General features: G+C 57.6%; 8 protein-coding genes across 8 annotated transcripts; 6 read left to right on the plus strand and 2 right to left on the minus strand.

Annotated features, from left to right (window-relative positions):
* Positions 1 to 1137: 1137 nt before the first annotated feature.
* EHS24_005109 (uncharacterized protein) lies at positions 1138 to 3947 on the plus strand (the record flags this gene model as incomplete). The annotated part of the gene is made up of 10 exons (XM_028620647.1): positions 1138 to 1299; positions 1345 to 1449; positions 1728 to 1935; positions 1977 to 2019; positions 2061 to 2185; positions 2234 to 2337; positions 2417 to 3051; positions 3093 to 3494; positions 3533 to 3676; positions 3716 to 3947. The coding sequence occupies 10 exons, from the start codon at positions 1138 to 1140 to the stop codon at positions 3945 to 3947; spliced, it is 2160 nt and encodes a 719-aa protein (XP_028479619.1).
* Positions 3948 to 4104: 157 nt separating this feature from the next.
* On the plus strand, positions 4105 to 5162 carry EHS24_005110 (uncharacterized protein; the record flags this gene model as incomplete). Its single annotated transcript, XM_028620648.1, has 3 exons — positions 4105 to 4598; positions 4643 to 4854; positions 4903 to 5162. The coding sequence occupies 3 exons, from the start codon at positions 4105 to 4107 to the stop codon at positions 5160 to 5162; spliced, it is 966 nt and encodes a 321-aa protein (XP_028479620.1).
* Positions 5163 to 5535: 373 nt separating this feature from the next.
* EHS24_005111 (uncharacterized protein) lies at positions 5536 to 7249 on the plus strand (the record flags this gene model as incomplete). Its single annotated transcript, XM_028620649.1, has 5 exons — positions 5536 to 5782; positions 6093 to 6673; positions 6720 to 6926; positions 6972 to 7027; positions 7192 to 7249. 5 exons carry the CDS (start codon positions 5536 to 5538, stop codon positions 7247 to 7249), a joined length of 1149 nt encoding a protein of 382 aa, XP_028479621.1.
* An 827-nt stretch (positions 7250 to 8076) lies between these two features.
* EHS24_005112 (uncharacterized protein) lies at positions 8077 to 11733 on the plus strand (the record flags this gene model as incomplete). Its single annotated transcript, XM_028620650.1, has 5 exons — positions 8077 to 8260; positions 8302 to 8833; positions 9933 to 10215; positions 10268 to 11315; positions 11357 to 11733. The coding sequence occupies 5 exons, from the start codon at positions 8077 to 8079 to the stop codon at positions 11731 to 11733; spliced, it is 2424 nt and encodes an 807-aa protein (XP_028479622.1).
* A 538-nt stretch (positions 11734 to 12271) lies between these two features.
* Positions 12272 to 13682, plus strand: LUC7 (splicing factor; the record flags this gene model as incomplete). The annotated part of the gene is made up of 4 exons (XM_028620651.1): positions 12272 to 12310; positions 12421 to 12537; positions 12587 to 12808; positions 12858 to 13682. The coding sequence occupies 4 exons, from the start codon at positions 12272 to 12274 to the stop codon at positions 13680 to 13682; spliced, it is 1203 nt and encodes a 400-aa protein (XP_028479623.1).
* Positions 13683 to 13773: 91 nt separating this feature from the next.
* Positions 13774 to 16062, minus strand: EHS24_005114 (uncharacterized protein; the record flags this gene model as incomplete). The annotated part of the gene is made up of 6 exons (XM_028620652.1): positions 13774 to 13917; positions 13954 to 14427; positions 14463 to 14697; positions 14751 to 14851; positions 14889 to 15298; positions 15339 to 16062. 6 exons carry the CDS (start codon positions 16060 to 16062, stop codon positions 13774 to 13776), a joined length of 2088 nt encoding a protein of 695 aa, XP_028479624.1.
* Positions 16063 to 16466: 404 nt separating this feature from the next.
* LIA1 (deoxyhypusine hydroxylase) lies at positions 16467 to 17697 on the plus strand (the record flags this gene model as incomplete). Its single annotated transcript, XM_028620653.1, has 3 exons — positions 16467 to 16620; positions 16697 to 16994; positions 17094 to 17697. 3 exons carry the CDS (start codon positions 16467 to 16469, stop codon positions 17695 to 17697), a joined length of 1056 nt encoding a protein of 351 aa, XP_028479625.1.
* Positions 17698 to 17888: 191 nt separating this feature from the next.
* EHS24_005116 (uncharacterized protein) lies at positions 17889 to 20811 on the minus strand (the record flags this gene model as incomplete). The annotated part of the gene is made up of 12 exons (XM_028620654.1): positions 17889 to 18026; positions 18067 to 18132; positions 18173 to 18245; positions 18290 to 18584; positions 18624 to 18914; positions 18953 to 19252; positions 19291 to 19509; positions 19558 to 19619; positions 19669 to 19876; positions 19914 to 20210; positions 20249 to 20539; positions 20583 to 20811. 12 exons carry the CDS (start codon positions 20809 to 20811, stop codon positions 17889 to 17891), a joined length of 2469 nt encoding a protein of 822 aa, XP_028479626.1.
* Positions 20812 to 20830: the final 19 nt, after the last annotated feature.

Below are 20830 nucleotides of genomic sequence, written 5' to 3' on the forward strand. Positions count from 1 at the left end.
GAATTTCTCCTCGCCCTATGAATACAACACAGCAAGTCCGTCGAGTCCGTCGAGTTTCAACACCCACATTGTACACACATGGTAGGCACACGGCGTTTGAATATGCGACATGCACATAAAACAGGAGACACAGGCTCTCTGTGCGTCTGGCTGCACCGGAGGCAGGCACAACGGCGGCAAGCAGATGCGGATCGTGAGGGCTAGGTCAGACAGCACTGGAGCTTCCGCCTCGCCTGGAGATGACAACTGGACTGCGACGGCTGCGTTCAGGCGATAGAGATCGCCGTGCCAGGATGTTTGTGTGTGTACCCCAGATCACCATGCCAGGGGCCTGAACAACGTCTCGCCGGAGCGGAATATCCCGCGCGGCCGGTGAGAGGGGTGCAATTGACGGGACACTCACACTCCAAGACAGCATCTTGGCGGCAGCCACGATTGAGAAAGGACCCTTGATGGCGTTCAGGTTGTGTCCCCGATGTCATCATGCTGCCCACAGTGTTGTGAGACAACCACATGGCCGATGGCAATCACTTGCCGCGCTGCGAGCAACTCAATCGTCAAAGCTGGACTCACCCCGGCCCGTGAGTAACACGGTTCCATGCAGTGTATCTATCTTGAAGTTGCACCCCTACCACTCTCCATCCAAAACAAGCCAATGCGAGGCAAGCAATGACCCAGCCATCACAACTGGGCCCTTTGTCAGGTCCACCTCGAACTCGGCTCCGCACGATCCTCTCCTCCATCGGCCGCCTGACACGCAATTCCGCCGCGAAAGCGTATACCTACCCTTCATACCCAAGCAATGGATCAGACGACACCACGGCGAAACCAGAGCACATTGAGCGCGAAGCTGCAGACATTATCTTTGCGAGTATTCCTCCACCACGTCCGACACGGCAGGACACCGCATGGCCGGCGAAAGCGGCCAGACGCTCATGGGGTCCAAGGACACGGCGCAGCACAGAGGCCATGGGTCAACAGGAAGATGGGCCATTGGCTTTATATCCAACGCAACAGCAGCATGATTCGGTCTCAGCGGTTGTCGTCGATAATGACATGTTGGGCTCTGCACCTCTCCATGCAGCGCATCCGCCGAGCCTGTACGAGTCTACGACTGGCGTTTCCCGCAGCGGAGCAATGTCCGACGGCATGTTCGAGGCTTCCTCTCCTCCGCGATCCGACGAGTCCTTCGCCACCAGAGTCAAGGACATCTTCGTGCACCGAATATGGGTGGCCATCTGCCACTTTTCCAGACAGACGTTCCCGGAGCAAGAACTGGAAGAGCGCTACCAGCGAGAGGTGTGTTTGGAAACAGTCTCGCGCGCGACATTACTGACTCTCTAGACATGGGCCAACGTGAAGCCTGGCGCTCTGCTGGGAACCATATTCTTCTTCGTCATGTGGCTCGTCTTCTGCGCATTCCTTGGCGGGACACTGTTCGTGTGGTATGTGAGTACACATCTCGTCAGCTATGGGGCTAATCAAAAGCTATACATCGCAGTCTGCGGGGTGTTTACAGTTGGAATGCCCCTTATGGTGGCATTCAACATGTCACTGCGCTGTCCTTGGGCATACCAGCTATGCCTCGTCGGTGCCGTATGGACGTGGCCTGTAAGTCATGTGTGTACGTCAATCCCGCTGACACGAGGCAGTTCTTTCAGTTCGCAGAAATGACAATATGTGGCGTGCGTACATTACCGACAGTGGGGAAAGCTGACGCCCACCAGTTCTTCAGTGCCAACAATACGTGTCATGGTCTCACATTTATCACCCTCTTTGGTCCACTGTTAGGAACCCCAACAATCGCCATGTTTGTTCTGGGCCAAAACCGTATCCTCAACAGCATCTGTGCCTTGGCTTGGGTGCTGGCAAGCAGCATTGTCATGAGCAAGCAAGGTGCAATGCCCACGGTGGTCGCACGCAACTCCATTCAAGGTACATACCACAACTGCCTTCGACGCTCGCTAACAAGACAGTTGGACTGTACCACCTATTCTTGGTCATTTTCGACTACGCTCGGTGAGCTAAAATGTTCATTGGTTCTGAAGCTGACGTCGCAGCGAACGCTACAGTCGGCAGCTGTTCATCCTTCGAAACCAGCTCAAGATTCAGTATCGGGCGGTCCAATCGGCCCAAGTCATGGAGCGCAAAGCGGAGCAGTCCAAGAAGCGCTTTGTGTCTTACAGTAAGTGTCCGTTTGGAAGTGGCGAGATTCTTACACCACCACCTCTAGTTTTTCACGAAGTGCGAGTACCTCTCAACACGGCCCTCTTGGCGGTTCAGAACCTCAAAGGCGAAGGAGTCTTTAGCGGCTTGGACGACGACATGGACGACATGGTACATGGTTTGATGGGCAGTCTTACCATGATGGAAAAGGCAGGTACAGCATGGAAATACTCATGTATTAACAGCCCAGGTCCTAAACGATGTGTTGTCTTTCAGCCGAATGGAGAACGGCAAGTTTGTTCAGGTCGGCCGCCCGTTCGATTTCCACAAGAGCATTCAGCTGGTGGCCATGAGTCATCGGCCTCAAACCAACGTCAATGGTGTCCAGCTGGAGGTTGACCTCGACCCTGCTATTACCAAACTGGGAACCTTCATCGGAGATGAGATGCGCCTTCGTCAAGTAACAAGCAACCTCGTCAGCAATGCGCTCAAATTCACTGTCGACGGCTCGGTCAAGATTGTCACACAACTGCGACACACAATCCGACGGAAGCCGCTGGACGAACCCCACACTCACACCGGCAATTCCTGGGGTGCGGCGGACCCGGAAAAGGGACATGTGGCTTCAGAGGATCGTCGAGAAGAAGGTGCAACGCCTGAGGATAGGGCCATTGTTCGCGTTGAGATCCGCGACACCGGCGTTGGCATCAGTACCACCGACCTTGCTGACAACCGACTCTTTTCGCCCTATGTGCAGACCGAGATTGGAAGGCGGCAGGGTGGAAAAGGGTCAGGACTTGGCCTGGCCCTGGTGCGGCAGATCGTCGAGCTGAGCGGCGGACGGTTGGGTGTAGACTCTGAGGTGGGAGTAGGGAGCACATTCTGGTAAGTGCCAGGACACGAAGACGACGTTGTTAACGAAGCAGGTTCGAGCTACCATATACTGTCGCACCGACAATCGAGACACCTGCAAGCCCCACAACGCCGACTCACACGAGTTCAGAACCAGACATCTCGCCTCCGTCATCTCTTCCTGTCCGTCGGGACTCGCTCAACAGCCTAATGTCCTCGACAGGTTGTCCTTTGACGGCGCCCCTGAAGGTCCCTCAGCCTCAGTCAGCAGTCCTGTTGGAGGACGAGAAGTTTTTGGATCAAGCCACTACACCAGGGAGCACAGGACCCCTGCCCTTGCCCATGACATTGGGCATCGGCGAAACAGACGGTATCGCTGTGCCAGCAGCCGATGGATCCAAAGGAGACCGACCACACTCGCCAATCGATACAGTTCTTGAGAGACCCCTGCGCGCTCTGGTAGTTGACGACGACATGTGAGCACACTATCCAAACGACACTGACACACTCCCAGGCTTACGCGCAAACTCATGACACGCATGCTCGAGCGTCTTGGCCACGAGGCCGTATCAGCAGACAACGGCGAGTCTGGACTGAACCTCATTACCGCAAGCTATCGCCCTGGGGCTCGGCGATTCGATGTGGTGTTCTTGGACAAGTAGGTGTTGCCAAGTTTGTGGAAGCTGACGTTTCACAGCCAGATGCCCAAGTTGTGCGGTGTAGAGGTGGTTCGCAGTATGCGGGAACAGGGCATGCGGCTGCTGGTGGTCGGCTGCACGGGTAACGCACTTCAAGAGGACCAGGAAGAATACCTGGCAGCTGGAGCGAACCGCGTTCTGTCAAAACCCATACACCAGAGCGCAATCGAGGCGGCGCTGCTAGAGGCAAGGAGGAGAGCACTAGATGTGGGCGACCGTAATGTTGTCTGAGTATGTATCGTTAGACAGTGCTACGTTTGGACCATGCGACTCGGGTATTTGGTTGGCGAAGACGGGCATTTGCATGACGTCAGGAGTCGCCTTGGGTTGGGTTGCGACGATAAGTGCCCGTCCGACGTTGCAACCACACCAACCACCTTAATTCACAATGCCCCACACTCCTCCAGACGAGTACATCCCTGGAGAGGCCAAAGCCCTAGCTGCGGAAGCCCCAGTGCGCGTCTCGGTCTTGGACCCGCCAGAGGACGACGAGGACGAGGCCTTTTCAATCACACGTCCACCCAGCCAGCGTCGCCTCTGGGAGGCCGCTCAATGCCTCTTGACGGACGAGACCGGCAAGGAGGTGACGTTTGGCTCACTCATGCCCTCATGGCCTGAGGGCCTGGGACCAAGTCAGCGTGACGCGAGCTTGACTCCTCGCACAATCGTCCTTTTCATCAGACACTTTTGGTGCGGGTCCTGCCAGGACTATATGCTCCATTCGGTCGCCAAGCTCGACCCCGAGGTGCTTGAGAAGCATAATGTAAAGGTCGTAGTCATTGCTTGCGGAGGGTGGAAGACTATCAAGAGCTACCGCAGTCTGTTCAAATGCCCGTTCCCAATGTACGCCGACAGCCCGCGCAAGCTGTACACGTTGATGGGGTGAGTTTTCTCGCATGGGTGTCGCGCAATTTGCTAACTCACAGAATGATCCGGCCTCTGCCATTGGGGGGAGACCCGTCCCAGGTCATGCCGTACAACCAAGGGGGTATCGCGCATGCGACGTGGCAAGGTATCTCGAGCGGCCTCACCCGCCTCCATCAGTCATATCCGGGTTACTGGAAGCAGCTCGGTGGCGAGTTTGTCTTTTCGCCCAAGTACCAGTGTGACTTTGCCCATCGTATGACGTATGGAACGAGTGAGTGTAGGAAGCGCGGGGCATAACCAGGTCGACGCTGACGGGCAGACCACATGGAGGCTGTAGACGTGCTCAAGTACGCTGGGCTGGACGAGGACGCTCGACGTGCTGCCGTCCATGGGCAAGAGCCTGCGACTGCCACTGACACCAGCACGACCGCTGTCCCAACCGAATGTGCCATTGACGTTGCCGAGCCTGTCGAGCCCCCGGACGCCGACAAGAACGACCTGGACCGCCGGTTTGCCGAGGAGATGGCTAGAGACAAGAAAAGGGACGAGGAACTCGAGCGTGGCGTAAGTGCAGCGTAGCGAATCGCTGCGTCGCTAGTGCAAGGCGATTTCATCTGGCAACCAAGCCTTGTGATCCCGTGAAGGGGGATCAAGTTACATACGAGTGCAGAGTATTCATACATGGGTCTTGATCTTGGTCCGTAGCAGTGAAAGGTGTAAAGCCCACACGGCCTCACGGCGCCTCAGTTGCATCAATCGCAGGTTGGCACACATAAACGAGAGGTGATATCGAGAGGCCGCGAGAGGTGAGGCGAAGGCGGAGGTATTTTGTCTGTGCGATCACCCACACACAACACCGTCACCTTTCCACGCCTTCCTTCTTGACACTGCACAATCGTCCATCATCCTCACAGCCACTACAGACAAGACCATACATCTGGGCCCCACCGCCATGGCGTTACCGTCCTCAAGCGACCTCCAGGAAAGCGACGGGCGCTCGCGTGCGCGCAACATGCGCTCTCAACCGTCGACATCTGGCTCTGACGCAGACGTCGACTCTGCTTCACAGGCCAAGATCGACACTTACATGACCCGCAAGAAGAGGTACACCAAGTCCAAGTCCTCCAAGGTTCCCGATGGCAAGACTTCCAATGGGACAAGCGGTAAGACGGCCTCGTTGTCGGAGGAATCCCCCAAGGGTGAGTTATGCGTGCAATGGGTGCACTAACGCAGCAGTCACGATTTCTCACATTTGGTTCCCCCATATCATGGACAATATTCTTCAACACAGAGTCGCCTGGTATCCCTTCCGCTCCACCTGCAGGATGTACCGCGACAAGGTCGACAAGAAGCTGCGCGAGCACCTCGTTCTCAGTGCCAGTGTTGACTGGATCTGGGAGAGGGACGATTGCCACTTGTGCTGCGACTGTGATTGTCATTGCTGCGACGATCCAATCTATTGCTCTTGCGACCTCAGCACTTGCAACTTCTCTGATGGTTGTATTGAAGTTCCGCCGTGCCGCTGCCAAGGCCCAAATGACGATTGGGACCCACGCTTCGTCACCATCGATGTCAAGGCTGCAACTGGACCCATCCCTCTTGTCAAGCCTCGGTACTACGATGATCGTGGTCGCCAATGGGATAAGCTCCATCCAGGTCGCGCCAACGCCACGAAGTTACGGACCGTCAAGAATTATCTCCACCAGGCTCGAGTGATCGATATTCCTATTGGCCTGTCTGAAGAGGACCTCACCTGGTTCCTGAAGCATCTCAAGAGGCTTGAGATCGCTCGGTTTTACAATCTCATGGACACCGAAGAACCTGAAATCACTACTGTTCCCGTCTCGGCCCACACGGTTGTCCTCCCGTCATTCACGATCGATGACGACAATCGTTGGGATGGATACCTTCACCCGGACAATGTCAAGGTGGTATTTAACGTCCTCTACCGCCCTGAGGAGGGGTCGTTTACCTACGTCAACAGCTGGCTTCAACCACTTCAATTTCTTGTCAGAGTCCAACAATTAGTTTTTCTGTGCGCCGTGCCTTTTGGCCCCCTGGAAAAGTATTCCTCCAACCTATGCGAAGAAGTGTGTCATCAAAAGTCATCCCTCCATAAGCGCTAACGATCAGCAGGAGGCGTTCCTGAACTGGCAGGCCTTCGTGGAATTTCTAGCGGACATCGTTGTCCTCAACAACAACCTAGTCGTGACGGCTGTCGGCATCCCCTTTCCTCCAGTCACGGGTGGCGTGACCCCTCCAACTCCGCAGCCCCTGAAAGATGCGCTCCACTCCACTTTTACACCGTACTTGAAGGAGCACAAGGGCTGCAGCGCGGAGGAGGTGGGGTCGTGTCTGGCACGATTTGGAGTTTTGACAACGACTGAGTACGAGTCTCAACTCACTCCCGGTCAATTTCAGTTGGAATACATGCCTTGCGACTAGTAAGTCAGTTTCGGTCAATGTTTGGTCATAATGGAAGGTGATATGAAGTTCGCCGACTTGCGAAATGCTGGCCCATTATTAAACACTCGCGAAATCATCGTCGACGTATGAATGCACGGCCCTTCACCAAGCAATTTCCATGACAAGTACATACATGAACCAGTGCCGGCAAGTTTGAACCCTACACGTCCGAAGCTGACGACAAGACGAATTCTATGTGAAGGAGGTTGTGGCACAGTGACGGCTGGGTGCGGATAGCAGGTTGGGATGGATTATGTGACATAGTTGAGTGTGCATGCAGTGTGCCTGGGTAAGATCGAAGTTGCCTCCGGCAATTCGGAGTGCAGTAGACGTGAGTTTGCCCTCATTTCTTCCCGCCAACTACCAGACGAGTCAGGCTACAATAGATAGGTGTTACATGAGGGTCGGTGAAGACGCCTGTAGAATACATGGCCATTTTTGCCCTTCCTACAGTAGGTCAACTAAACATCATTTCGGAACATTTTTTTCTTGAATATTTGGGGGAAGGCAAATGGCCAACTGGTGTATTCCTGCCCTCCTGGTCTTTTTTTTCGCTCCACAATTCCCCTCTCCCACTTATGACCACATCATTAAACTGTAGTTTTGTACAGCTTAGCACACCGTCCGCTTACTTGACGGCGTGTGAAGCGGACAGCTCCCACTCCCACCAAACTATGTTGGAGAACAATCAGCGTTATTGGTCCCTTATTCCAGGTGCCTGCCGCTGGCCGCTGGACCACGAATCTCGGGCGCATGCTCTCACAAGTGGCAGCATTACTGGCAGTACACTTTATTTGGAGGTTATAGAGGCCTGAGTGACAAATACAAGGTTGTCGTGAACCGATGCATGTCGGCTGCTTGCTTGGAGATTCCGTACAGCATCTGGCAGTGCCAGTGTGGTGTACGGTGCGATTCTCATGAAAGCGGTGGCAAATCCAGGCGACACACCCAAACACCGTCACCTGGCGTCAATCATCTCGACTCTTCATCAACCTCATCTCTTTCCATTACAGCTTCCTCTCACAACATGGCCTCCTCGTCTCCCGGCAGCTCCCCCGGGCCAGACAAGAACCCCATGTACGCTTCCCTCCGTCAACACAGTCCGCCACCACCAATCCTTGCCAAAAGCGCCGCCGACGAGACCCCAGTCATGACACGCCCACCACCATCCACTGCCAACAAGTTGAGCACCGTTGGACCTGCAAACTCTGGTAGGTTATTGCATTGAGCCGCAACATCGCTGACGGGCAAGTCTGCCTCGATCACAGATTCTTTCCTCATCTCATGGACAACATTCTTCTGCACCGCGAAGCCTGGCTGCCGATGCGCGCGACATCAAAGCACTACCGTGACATGGTCGACCTTATGCCCCATGGCCACCTTGTGTTTGCCGTTGAGATAGAGTACTTGGCCTACTCCGCAGAGGACTCCGCAGAGGACTGCACACAGTGCAGATACTGTGGAGGGACTCGCTTCCCTTGGTCCTTCGACTACAGCATCGATGACGACAGCAGTGACGACGAAGAGGAGCCCTGTGTCTGTCGGGAAACGACCTACGGTTTGGATCGGATAGTGCACTTTGACATCAGCACCCCACATCACAAGCTTCCGGGTATCCACCCCCGCCCATACGATGCCTCTAGTTCTGAACTCGTCAACGGAACAACTGCCGCTGCTGTTAAAGCACTGGTCAAGAAAGCTCACATTCTCGATCTTCCCTTGGGTCTGGCGGAAGCCGACTTGGACTGGCTTCAAAGCGAGGCAGAGAATATCGAGATTGTCCGGTATTATTCTGATCCAGCCATTGCACTTGAACTGGGCCCCGATACCATTCCTCTCATCGCCTCGACAGTCGTGTTCTCTCTCGACGTTTATTTACTCAACCTATGGCTCCTGTTTCACCACACCACGTCCAAGGTGGTCTTCAATGTGGCGGCGCACAGGCCTCAGACGTGGTTCAGTTTCGATTATACTGATCACGAGGTGTTTTCCCATGTCAACAATGTCGTCATCCTCTTTCACCATATTGAGGGTCCGAGGTCACAGGCAAGCGGCGTGCAACAACATCAACTCGTGAGTTCGCCGAGTCGCTGCCACTAACGGGCAGTTGGGGTTCGCCCGATGTATTGTCGATGTTTTCTACCCTTCTGTGACCACAACAGCCGTCACGACCCAAATCACTTTGGTGGACCTTCCCTCTATAATTCCAGCCCGTGACGGTCTCCAAAAGCCGGCGAAGCAACTCTTTCTCAAAGTGGCACAAGAATATAGCGAGGACGATGGACTTCCCGATGCACTGCAAATAAGGGATTGCCTGCAATTCCTCACGACCGAAGAGTACAAGTCTTCCTTGCCTCCAGGCCAATTTGAGTTGGAGTATATGGGTCAAGGATACTGCGAGCTTTAACGAACACCAACTTTGCGTCGTCAGGTGGAGGTAGTGCTGATCAAAAGCCCCCACGAGTGTATCAAACGGATAAGAAAACAGTGTTGCTCGGAGCGCAGGGGCCTAAGTAGATTTTGTGTAAAGTGTGTAGTGGGAGCCAACGCCTCAATGCATGGTTAAAGTGCAGACACCTGCAAAGTTGTCACTATCCTGATTGTAAGCGACATCCGCGATCAACCAGTTGTCGGTCGGTATGCGGGGATTAATTTCAAAGCTCCAGCATTTGCCAGTGTGTAAAGGCTATAAGTGGGGTACACTTTCAAAGGAGCCTTACGCGCACGACAAGCCCAACACAACCAACCTGTGCGTACTGACAACAAACAGAGGTACAGAGCACAGGCGACAACATCCACATCAACAACAACAAGACGACAAACCAAACCAGCAATGGAGGCTTACGGTCACGACATCGCCGACCGAATTGTATGGGATGCCAGCAAGGTCGATCCAGAGCGCGAGCAAGAATTCCTCGAAGAACTCAAGTCTCACAACCTGCCCAAGCGCGAATGGAATGGAGCGCTGACCCGTGTCATTCGACAGCCGTTCCTCTTTCGCATGGCTCTCCTTGCACCACCCCGTGACTTCACGCGCCTTCGTGTCGGCCAGGAGACAGACCTCTCCAAAATATCACTGGCCACGCCCAATTCCAAAGCGTTTACCGATGTACCAATGCAAATGGCCCTGGTCCAGCTGGTTCTGTCGCGAAAGCACGGCGCAATGGTATGTCTGGATCCCAGTTCTTGAGTGTCCCACTGCTAGGATAACCTCTCAGGCGGCTGCCACTGCGCCGCGTCGCGGTATCGGTACACATATCCCCGACCTTGCCACAGTGTTGAGAGCCATCGTTGCCGGCGAGTCTGGGAGTGTGCGAGGTCTGTTGTCATTTGTCGGCGAACTTAAGGTCACAAGGTTGGAAAACAGGTCCGGCAAACACGTTGTCATTGTATCGCGAAAGGACGACCCCGAGCTGGCCGCCGATGGCGACGACGGTTGGGATGAGGCCACCCACTACTCTCTCTCCTCGTCAGCGAGTGCGGATGAATCTCGAATCGCCCAAGTCGACGGTCGCACTAAGTGGTCTGCTGGGATGTCCAAGACTGTTGTGTACCTGCAGTCAGCGTACGAATTCTGTGGCACTGTCCTCGCGACGTTCCACCTCGGATCCCGGTACTCGCGACTGCTGCTGCTTAGCGACGGTGACGTGGCGGTAGAATGTAACGAAGCATTTCTTACCACACGCCCTGGCCGCACCCTCTCAATGGTGGAGTTCTTGCAGGACGAGCAGAGCCTTAGCCACCTGGCGTGGGATCTCTGCGCTTCCACAAGTAGTGAGCTACCGATTCTCAATTGGGATGAAGGCGCCCGACACAAACTCTTGGACATTGTCAAGCTGTCCATCGACATCATTGTTGTGCACATGAAGCGCAACCCTTCCCAACCCTTCTGCCGCCTTCCATCGTTGGCGACCCTTGGTCTGAATGAAAACAACATCCCCCATACCTTGAAGCGCAGGGCCCTCAAGGTCACCCTTGGTGATCAGGACAAGGCCGCTGTTCTTGAATCATCGCGACCCCTTCGAACGCGCAAGCGCAAGTCGGAGCCTTCACTGCCCCTCGCAGCCAAAAGCGACCAGCCGCCTCCCGAAGACGACAGCGAGGGTGGACACGAGAAGAAGCGTTCACTCGGCAGGGACCCCAATACAGGCGGAAGACAGGGCGATGCGACGAGCAGCGTATGGCCGGGCGTGACGCGCTCCCAGGCATCGCCCGCCGCTACCTCGTCCAGGTCTCGGGTACAAGATGAGAGGGAGGAGCACGAAAGTATGTCCATTGTCCCAAGTAGCCATCTAACTGCTGTGCAGCTTCAATCCTCAACTCGAAAGTTGGCGTCTGGCTGCATGGGATCGAGGACCCGGCCACGAGCTCGGTCGATTCGTCCCCCAATACCTCGCTGCGGACTCCTGAAGATGCCGAAGGGGATACCACCGCCCTATTCGACAACGAGCTCAGCCAGGTCCGTTGTGCACAGCACATGTGTCAGCAGGATGCCAACCGGGTGGCGAACCATGTCGCGTCGGATTCCGACTTCGGCACCGACGAAGACATCGCTTCTCCCACTGCCCAGGAGCTCCTCCAAGCTATTGGCGAAAAGGGCATAATCGTCACCCTCGTCGATTCGGCAACCATGGATTCCATGCTGGCGGTTATATCATCTACCGTGTCGCAATGGCAGGGGTAGGCGAATTCGTCAGAGTGCGGTACTATCGCATGCGCCTCCCCCCTTCCTCTCAGGTCGATGCCTTTAGCCCACGAACCCCGCTGCCGTACTAGCCCAGTTACTCACCAAGCCATATCTGCGGTGTGCCGGCGTCTGTATCCAACAAGCTTTGCCGCCAACCTCCTTCCCTCGTCCTAGTCGTGCCCACTCAAGTTGTTCTTCACTCCTCACCATCGGTATCTCAAGTTGTTCTTCACTCCTCATCATCGGTATATCGATCCATGGTTTACCGTCGCTTCCGCTAGGAATGCGCACGCCAAATTCAAATTGTAGCTACACCATGTACATTGTGTCGTCGTGGGTGCCACCTGGGGTTGTTCACCAAAACCCTCTTAAGGCCATTTTGCTCCCGCTGTCCGATTTCCTGTTCATTTGGTCCCGCTCCTCATCTGCCATGGCCATGGGTGATTGACTGCCAACCACGGCGCCAACTGCAATAACATCTCCCCCATCTCATCGCCTGCCGGCTTCCCACATCCCACAACACCTGCTGCCCACCATGGGCAAGATGGCAGAGATGCAGCGCAAGCTGCTCGAGGTAAGTCGCATGCCGATGCGTGGAATCTGGAGCTGATCACCGACTTGTGCACGACCTCTGTCTCTCCGCCCACTGTGATGTCTCGCGAATGACGTTTTCGCTTTCTGCAGCAAATGATGGGCCCCGAGGCGATGGGTTTCCAACCGCCCAACCTCGACTGGTGGAATGAGAAGGTGTGCAGGGATTACCTTTTTGGTACCTGCTTGCACGACACTTTCAGCAACACTGTGAGTTGGCTGTCTTGCCATGGTTCTTCACCTGACGGCGTCCCTTCAGAAAATGGACCTCGGACCGTGTCCCAAGACCCACTCGGACCGCATCCTGAAGCAGTTCAAGGAGGCGCAGGAGGCCGACCCCAGCGACCCACGCATCAACGCGTTCCGCCAGCAGCACGAGAACACCATCTACCAGTTTGTCGACGACTGCGACCGCCGTATCCGCGCGAGCCAGCGCAAGCTCGAGAAGACACCAGAGGAGAACCGCAAGACGGTCGACTTGGTGAGCACCCCCACACACATCTTTCTAGCATTCGCTGACGTTTGTCCAGATGAGGGAGATTGGAGAGATTGAGCTGTCCATCCAGGGCGGTACCGAGGAGATTGAGGCGCTCGGCGAGGCCGGCAAGGTTGAAGAGTCGATGGAGAAGCTGGCCGCTGTCGACGCGCTCAAGCAGCTCAAGTCGGACAAGGAGAAGGAGCTGCAGATCCTGAACGAGAATGCCGGCGCTAGCGGCCACCAAAAGCTGCGCGTGTGTGAGATCTGTGGTGCCATGCTCTCGGTTCTCGACTCGGACAAGCGTCTTGCCGACCACTTTGGCGGTAAGATGCATCTCGGCTTCCACGAGCTGCGCAAGATTATGGGAGAGTGGGCCGAGCAGCGTATGCGCGGCCCTTCCCACTCGCACTCGCACGCCCACGGCCACTCGAGCGCACCGACCGGCGCGCCTCCCTCCTCGGCACCTCCCCCTCCCGCCGGCGCGCGCCCCGCTGTCCCGCCCTTCCCCCTGCCCTCGTCGTCGGACAAGCGCGACTCGAGCCGCGACCGTGAGGGCCGCGAGGCTGGTGAGCTGGTCGAGGACGGCGCACCCCGCGGCGCACCCAGCTCGGCGGGTGGCCCACCCCCATCGCGATACGACGACAGGGACCGCGACCGCAGTGACCGCGATCGCTCGCGCGGTGATCGCTATGATGACCGTGGCGACCGCGACATGTACGGTGGCCGCAGCAGCGACCGGTACGGAGACCGCGGCGGCGACAGGTATGGAGGCGGTGGTGGTGACAGGTACGACGACCGAGAGCGCCGAGACCGGTACAGTGACGACCGGAGACGTTCGGAGCGCTCGAGGTCGCCCTCCAAGCGCAGGGTTGTGTAGCATGGTGTCGTCGTATGTATTAGTTGCAGCGAGCACATGAGATGGCGGGGCGGAGCCAAAAGTTTCTACTGAGGATACATTTTCTGCGACTCTACGAACTACACGAGCACTGGAATCCGAGCATGGCCTTTGGTCCGACGCCAGCGAGACGCGCGCGTTCGGCAGTCTCTCCGTCGCACACGGAGATGTTGCCCTCGGCGTCCTCGCCATACGGCTCGAAGGGATTGGAGGACAGCTGCGGTCAGCTAACAGGCATGTGAAGCTAACTCACCTCGAGCACACGCGCAAGGGCCGTACGCGCCGCCGGGATATCGCCCGCAGTCACCGCCGTGTCCATCGTCTTGATCACGTCCTCGAGCACCCACTGACGGAGAATGAAGCGCGGGTTGACGTTGCGCATCGCGTCGGCGCGCGTCGCCTCCCATCCCTCCACACCCTCCGCGACAGCCTTCCACGCCGCCACCTCCTCCTCTTCGTTGACGCGCGCAGCGTACGTCTTGAGCCAAGCGGCAATGTCCTCCTCGGCGCGGCTGACCGAGTCCGAGGGGAGCGAGCTGGCGGCGGCGGCCACCCACTGGCGCGCAAAGCTGCGCACGTACCCGTCTTCGTCAACGCGGGTGGGAGCAAAGAAGGAGAGGCGGCGGAGGGAGACGCCAAAGTCGCCCGAGGTGGCGGTCAGGAGCAAGAGGTGGTTGCGCACGACGTCGCGGTCGTCCGAGTCGCGGAAAGTCTTAATTCCGAACCGCTGGGGGTCAGCTGCATGAATGACGCTTAGCTCACCTTTGCCCAAGCGGCACGCTGCGTCTCCTCGACAATTTCGTTGAACTTGTCGTTCCAGCCCTTGATTGCCTCGAGACCGGCCTCATCCCATTGGCGGATGTCGTCGGTTGTTGCCTTTTCGCTCCACCCCTCAGCCGGAAGGGCCGAGTTCTTGGCCTCATAACCAAGCATAGGGAGGAGAGAGCTGGCGAGCGAGTCAAGGGCGAAAAGCACACGCTCAGGCTGCTTGCGATAGCTGTACAGACCAGTGGGGTCCGAGTGGTCTGAGAGTGAGCTCCACGCACTGACTGGACAAACTCACTGCAGATGTGGTTCACGTCCCAAGTGTCCATGAACGCGTACGGTCCGTAGTCGATGGTGAGACCGAGGATCGAGATGTTGTCAGTGTTCTGCTGCGTTAACTCGTGCAAACACTTAACCACCCACCAAGACACCGTGCATGAACCCGTAAACCTGCCAGAGGGCAACCGTCTCGGCATTGCGACGAACGACGTCCTCAAACCACTCCTTGACGGTCTCGTGGCGGCCACCCATGATCTCGTCCTTGACCCAGAGGGTGAGGTCACGGAGTCCCTCGAGGTTGCCTTGTCCGCCGAGGGCGTCGTTCTTGTCGACCTCCGCCTCCTCTGCGCGCCAGGCGCCGCCAAAGAAGAGGGTGTGCACGTTCCGTCCCGACTCTCCGGGGTTGAGGGCCTCAAAGTGGCCGATACGGATAAAGGAAGGCGCAATGCGGGCGACGAGCGAGGAGGGCTCGGGGCCCTGCTCGCGCATCACCGTTACGGGAGAAGTGAGAATGGCGAGCGAGCGGGTCGTTGGGATGCCAAGAGCAGCGAGCGCTGTGTGTTAGGCCAACTTTGTCACAGACCAGCAACCTACCCTCGCAGCCTAGGTATTCCCTCACACCAGACCGGAGTACGGCAAGACCATCTGCCGAACGCGAGAAGGGCGTGCGACCGGCACCCTTCACCTGGATCTCACACCTTCCCTTCTCGCTGGCCGTCTCCAGCAGCGAGATGGCACGGCCGTCACCGAGCTGGCCGGCCCACTGACCAAACTGGTGGCCACAGTACCGGGTCGACCACGACCCATAAGTTCCATCGACGTTTTCGAGCACGCGACGTCCCGAGAGGACATCTACGAGGGCGTCCCTGCTTTCGTCCTGCGTGTTCTCCAAGGCCTCGGTCTCCACAGGACCAACCTCGAGATGAGGCAGGAGCTCATGGCGAGCCGACTCCACTACCCCGAGAAGTACCGGGGCGAGCTTCAGGCGATGGGAACTGGTACCCAGCCTCAACCCGCTCTCCTCGTCTGCAGCCTCAAAGTCGACTGGGTCCCACCGGCGCAGCACATCGTTGGCAGTGACCACGCCGCCCTCCGCGTTCTTGGCAAACTCGGCCGCCTCCGCCTCGGTGATGCGCAGTGGCCAGTCGGTCCACAGGGGCAAGGTGCGAGCCCAAATTCCACGTCCATTGGGAGCGAATGTTGTGCTCCTCCTCTGCGAGCTGGGCTCGTCGTCCAGGGCGAGGCGGGCGAGGGACGCTTGGAGTGTCTTGCGCGGCAAGGGAAGGCGGTGGATTGGGAAAGTTGGAGTGTGTGTCATGGCGTTTGTTGTACCAGCTGTCGCGCAAATGTGCCTCCTAGCTGCTGATATAGTTGACTGCGTTGTTCCTATTGCTGTTCGATAGGATGAGAAGCGTGATAGCATGGAGCGATGCCGGTTACTCGTCGTCGTTGGCGTAAGCGTTGTCTGGCTGCACCTCTGTCAGCAACAAACGGCTTTGCGGTTACAAACGACCCCACCGGCCGTGGTTGCCGAACCCCTGTCGGCAAGCATCCAGGGAGCAGTTACGTAACCGTCGACGTCGCCCCTTTTTGCCGCCAAGTCTCCCACGGTGTCCGTCGGCACTCACCACCCGGCCGCCGAGACGCATTGTTGTCGAGATTTTTCGGCAACTCTGATATTTTATCTGATTAACTCCACACCCACACCAAAAAGTAACAAAAATGGTAGGCGTCACAGTCACCCCCGAGCAGCTCGCGACCCTCCGCGCCACGCTCCTCAACACCTCGGGCGAGACCAAGCTCCACGAGCGCTTCCGTGCCCTCTTCATGCTCAAGGCTGTTGGCGGCCAGGCGGTCATCGACATTATTGCCGAGGGTGAGTCCGTCCATGCTGCCCAGCCAAACCTGGGCTGTTGCAAGCTCCGGTGTCCCAGTGCTAACAAAATTTACAGGCCTCAAGGACGACTCGGCTCTCCTCAAGCACGAGCTCGCCTACGTCCTCGGCCAGCTGCACGATCTGGCTGCCGTCCCCATCCTCGAGGACGTCCTCATCAACCCCACCGGTTCTCACTGCGCCATGGTGCGCCACGAGGCTGCCGAGGCCCTTGGCGCCATTTCCAGTCTCGACTCGCTCCCCGTCCTCCGCAAGTACCTTGACGACCCCGCCCGCGAGGTCCGTGAGACCTGCGAGATTGCCGTTGGCAAGATTGAGTACGACCACACCGAGGAGGGCAAGGCCCGCAAGGCCAAGTGAGTGGAGAGAGGTGGCCTGTACTGGATGGTGTATACCTCAACTGCGGTCCATTCAGCTCGCAAGTGCTCTCACGTGCATCTAGCTGACCATCTTAGCCCTGACTTCCCCACCATTGACCCCGCCCCTTCGTCCGCCCGCGAGCCCGTGCCCGAGCTCCGCGCCGCCCTCCTCAACACCAAGCTGCCCCTCTTCGAGCGCTACCGCGCCATGTTCGCTCTGCGCGACTACGGAGGTGCGAGCCGTGACGCCGTCCGCGCGCTGGCCGAGGGCTTTGGCGACTCGTCTGCCCTCTTCCGCCACGAGGTTGCCTACATCTTCGGACAGCTCAGCTCGCCGCACTCGATCCCGTCTCTCCTCCGCGTCCTCCGCGACGACAAGGAGGAGGAGATGGTTCGCCACGAGGCCGCCGAGGCCCTGGGCGGCATTGCGTCGGACGGTGCCGACGCCGACATTGACCCCGAGGACGAGCCGCTCCCCGAGGGCGGTGTCCTCGTGATCCTCCGCGAGTGGGCCGTCAAGATGGACGCGCCCGAGGTTGTCCGCGAGTCGTGCCAGGTCGCCATCGACATGTGGGAGTACGAGAACTCGACCGACCAGTTCAACCCCCTCGACTCGCTCGCTGCCAACGGCGAAAAGTCCCACCTCACCGGCATGGAGCGTTCCGCCCACGCCGCCGTCACCGCCGGTATTGCGGCCTAGACGTTTCACGACCACGGTTGTTACTAGAGAAAGAGCCCAGGATGGCTGCGGCTGTGCCCCACCTTGGCCTTGTCTCGTTACCCCCATAGATGCTAGATGTACGTAGATGTACCTAGCCGATGATGCATGTACCTTCTCACGCTGTCCTATGGGTTGTCGTCCTTTTTCCCTCTTTCTACATCTACGCGCCTCTACGCACCTAGCGACGAGATCTCACTGGCCAGGTCCGTCAGGCGCTTCTCCTTGAGGGCGGCAGCACGCGCCGACACGAGTGTCTTGCCGCCCTGAACGTCGCCGACGCTCAGGCCACCAGTGAGTGATGACGAAAGCTGTGGGGGTTAAACACGAGTCAATTAGCGGACCACTCACAAGGTTGCCGAGCGCGACGGAGGCACGGTAGATGGTCTCGCTGTCTGCCTTCTCGTTGTCCAGGATCTGACATGTCAGCTTTCCACTCAGCGCGCAATTAACTTACGTGGTTGATGAGCCGGAGCAGGGGACCGGCCTGGCTGGCGGGGAGGGAGCCAGTGACGGCCAGGATGGAATAGCTGCGTTGTGAGCTTGGAAGTTGGAAACGGCGTGGAGAGCTCACTTCAAAGCCACGGTTGCCAATGGCTGCTTGGCCGTGCCCACCTCGGCCCACTTCCTGCCCTTGACCAGCTCGAGGAGGAAGCCCTGTTCAGCCACGGCCAACATGGTTTGCCGACCGTTACCGGTAAGGAAGAGGTTGGCGAGGGTGCGCATGGCCAGAACCTGGTTGGTGGGAGCCATCTTGGCGGTGCTCAGTTGAGCACCCCAGCCAGCAGCCTGCAGGAGATCACCGGGGGCAGACGAGATGCCACCAAAGGCTGGAGACAGGAGGGCGAGGACGCGCAGCAGGTCAATCACTGTTTGGGTCAGCCGACATACGGGAATGTTAGACCCACAAGGGAAGCGATGGCTGTCGTCCCACTGGAGAACAAGAGCGAGGATCTTGGACGGGTCGTATGTCTCTGAGACGGCGGGCTTATCGGCGGCCACAATCTTGAATGCCTCGGCGAGGCTGGCTGCTGTCTCGTCGTCGATGGCCAGCCCAGAGGAAGACGCCTTGAACTCGTCGTTGAACTGGGTCACCTTACCCTGAGCGGCGGCCGCATTGATCTTCTTGAATGACAGATACGTCTTGACAGGTAAGACCTTTGGCGTCGACACGGGCTGGGTAGAGTACGCGCCACCACCTTGCGAGGTCAGCCAAACTCAGCCAGCACAACCTCACCTGTGAAGGGGTCGCTACCTCCACCAAAGGACCCTTGGCCTGGCTGGACACCACCGCCAGTGTAGCGCGATCCACCTGTGAGCGGGTCACCACCGCTGCCGGTAGGCCTGCTAGTGGGGACACCGCCGCCTGTGTACCGCGAGCCGCCGGTGAAGGGATCCACATAGGCAGTGTCGCCGCCACCGGTACCGAGCTCGACACCACCAGTGTTCTTGTGGATAAATTCTACGACCTGCTCGCCGTAACCGTGAGGGAGCTCGTGCTTGTCGAGGAAGCGTTGGGCGGCGATCCATGGGTTTTCTGACGGATAAGCACCATCACTGGAGCAATGCACCCACCAGTGACATTGTATGGAAGCTTGAGAGGAGGCATGCCCTCCGAGACATCAACCTCGAACACATAGTCGTACTCCTTTCCCTCGTAGAGCTGCTTGCGACCAGATCCGATGGCGTCGACGACCTGACCGATCTGCTGCCAGGTCGAGTTGGCAGCCTGCCACTGGTACGCCTCGACGTTGTCATTGTTTTTGATCATCATGACCTGTCCGTCGTGTTTGCCTACGTTGTGTCAGCTTGAGATCGTTATGCACGAGCACAACAGCTCACCTTCGCGGCCGAGAGCGTCCATGCCAGGGAGATCGGAGCGCTTGACGTCGCCAACCTGGCTCCTGATAATGTTAGATGAAACCTGGTGCGAACGTCGTACATCCAACTCACTTGTCCAGCTTCCTCTGGCTGACCTCCTCATCCCAAGACGCGAGGTCCTGAGCAGGGGCCATCAACTCCTCGGACTGCGTGAAGAACCGGATCATCGAGTCGGCAGACGAGGACGCGAGGTAGTATCCGCTGCTGCCGGGAACCGGGACAACCGCGCAGGACCACAGCGACATGGAAGGCTGGGCAATGGTCTGCACGAGCTCGGTTTCTGCTTGGTCAATTACATGCAACTTCGAGCAACTCACCAGACCACACCCTCAGAGTGCCGTCCTCGCCCGATGAGATGGCACCAGAGCCATCGGGGAAGGCCGAAACGGAGTAAACAAAGGAAGTGTGGCCAGAGAGCGAGCGGACAGGTGCAGGGTTGTCAAACGAGTAGAGGTTGACCAGGCTGTCGTTGGCACAGCTCCAGAATCCAGTGCCGTCTGGGCGGAGAGCCAGGCCGCGAACACAGTCGGTGTGGCCGGTGTACGTCTGGAGAGGGTGGGTCGTGCCGTTGGCGACGTCGATGGCGTGAAGAGTGATGGTCTTGTCGGCAGACGCTACAGAGGTTAGCGTACTAAAAGAACTATGGCCTCACCAGTAAGAACACGGTCTTCGCCGACAAACTTGACAGCCCACACGGCCTGGGAGTGGGTCTTGATCTGAATCGCCTTCTTAAAGTCCTTCCAGATGATGACAGTCTTGTCCCACGACCCCGAGGCAATGAGACCACCTGCGCTAGCGTCGATGCAGCACAGGTTCTGGCCATGCTCGATAAGAGTGTGAAGGGGCTGTTGCATGGGAGCGTCAAGTGCTGGTGGCTCAGAGTCGAGAGAGGGAAGGAGGAAGGACGACAACATGCCGGACGCCGATCCGGTGAGCAGGTATGCTGACGGTTAGCTTGGTTGCGGGTTCTTTGTAGCTGAACCCACCTTGTCCTTGGTAATTGACCATGGTCACACAGCTGACATACTTCCTCTCGAGCTCTTCGACGCGGAGCTTGGCGTCCCATTCCTTACTGGGTGACGGACCCCAAACGATTGCTGAGCCGTCGCGCGAAGCCGAGAGCAGGAGGGGCACCTCTGTGTTTGGGACTGCGAGGTTGCGAACATCGGCCGAATGGCCGTGGAGGGTGAATGCGAGCTTGTATGGCGGTGCCATTGCAGCTGAATAAGGATGA

The sequence above is a fragment of the Apiotrichum porosum genome (assembly GCF_003942205.1).
Source record: "Apiotrichum porosum strain DSM 27194 chromosome Unknown scaffold_2, whole genome shotgun sequence".
Taxonomy (NCBI): Eukaryota; Fungi; Basidiomycota; class Tremellomycetes; order Trichosporonales; family Trichosporonaceae; genus Apiotrichum; species Apiotrichum porosum.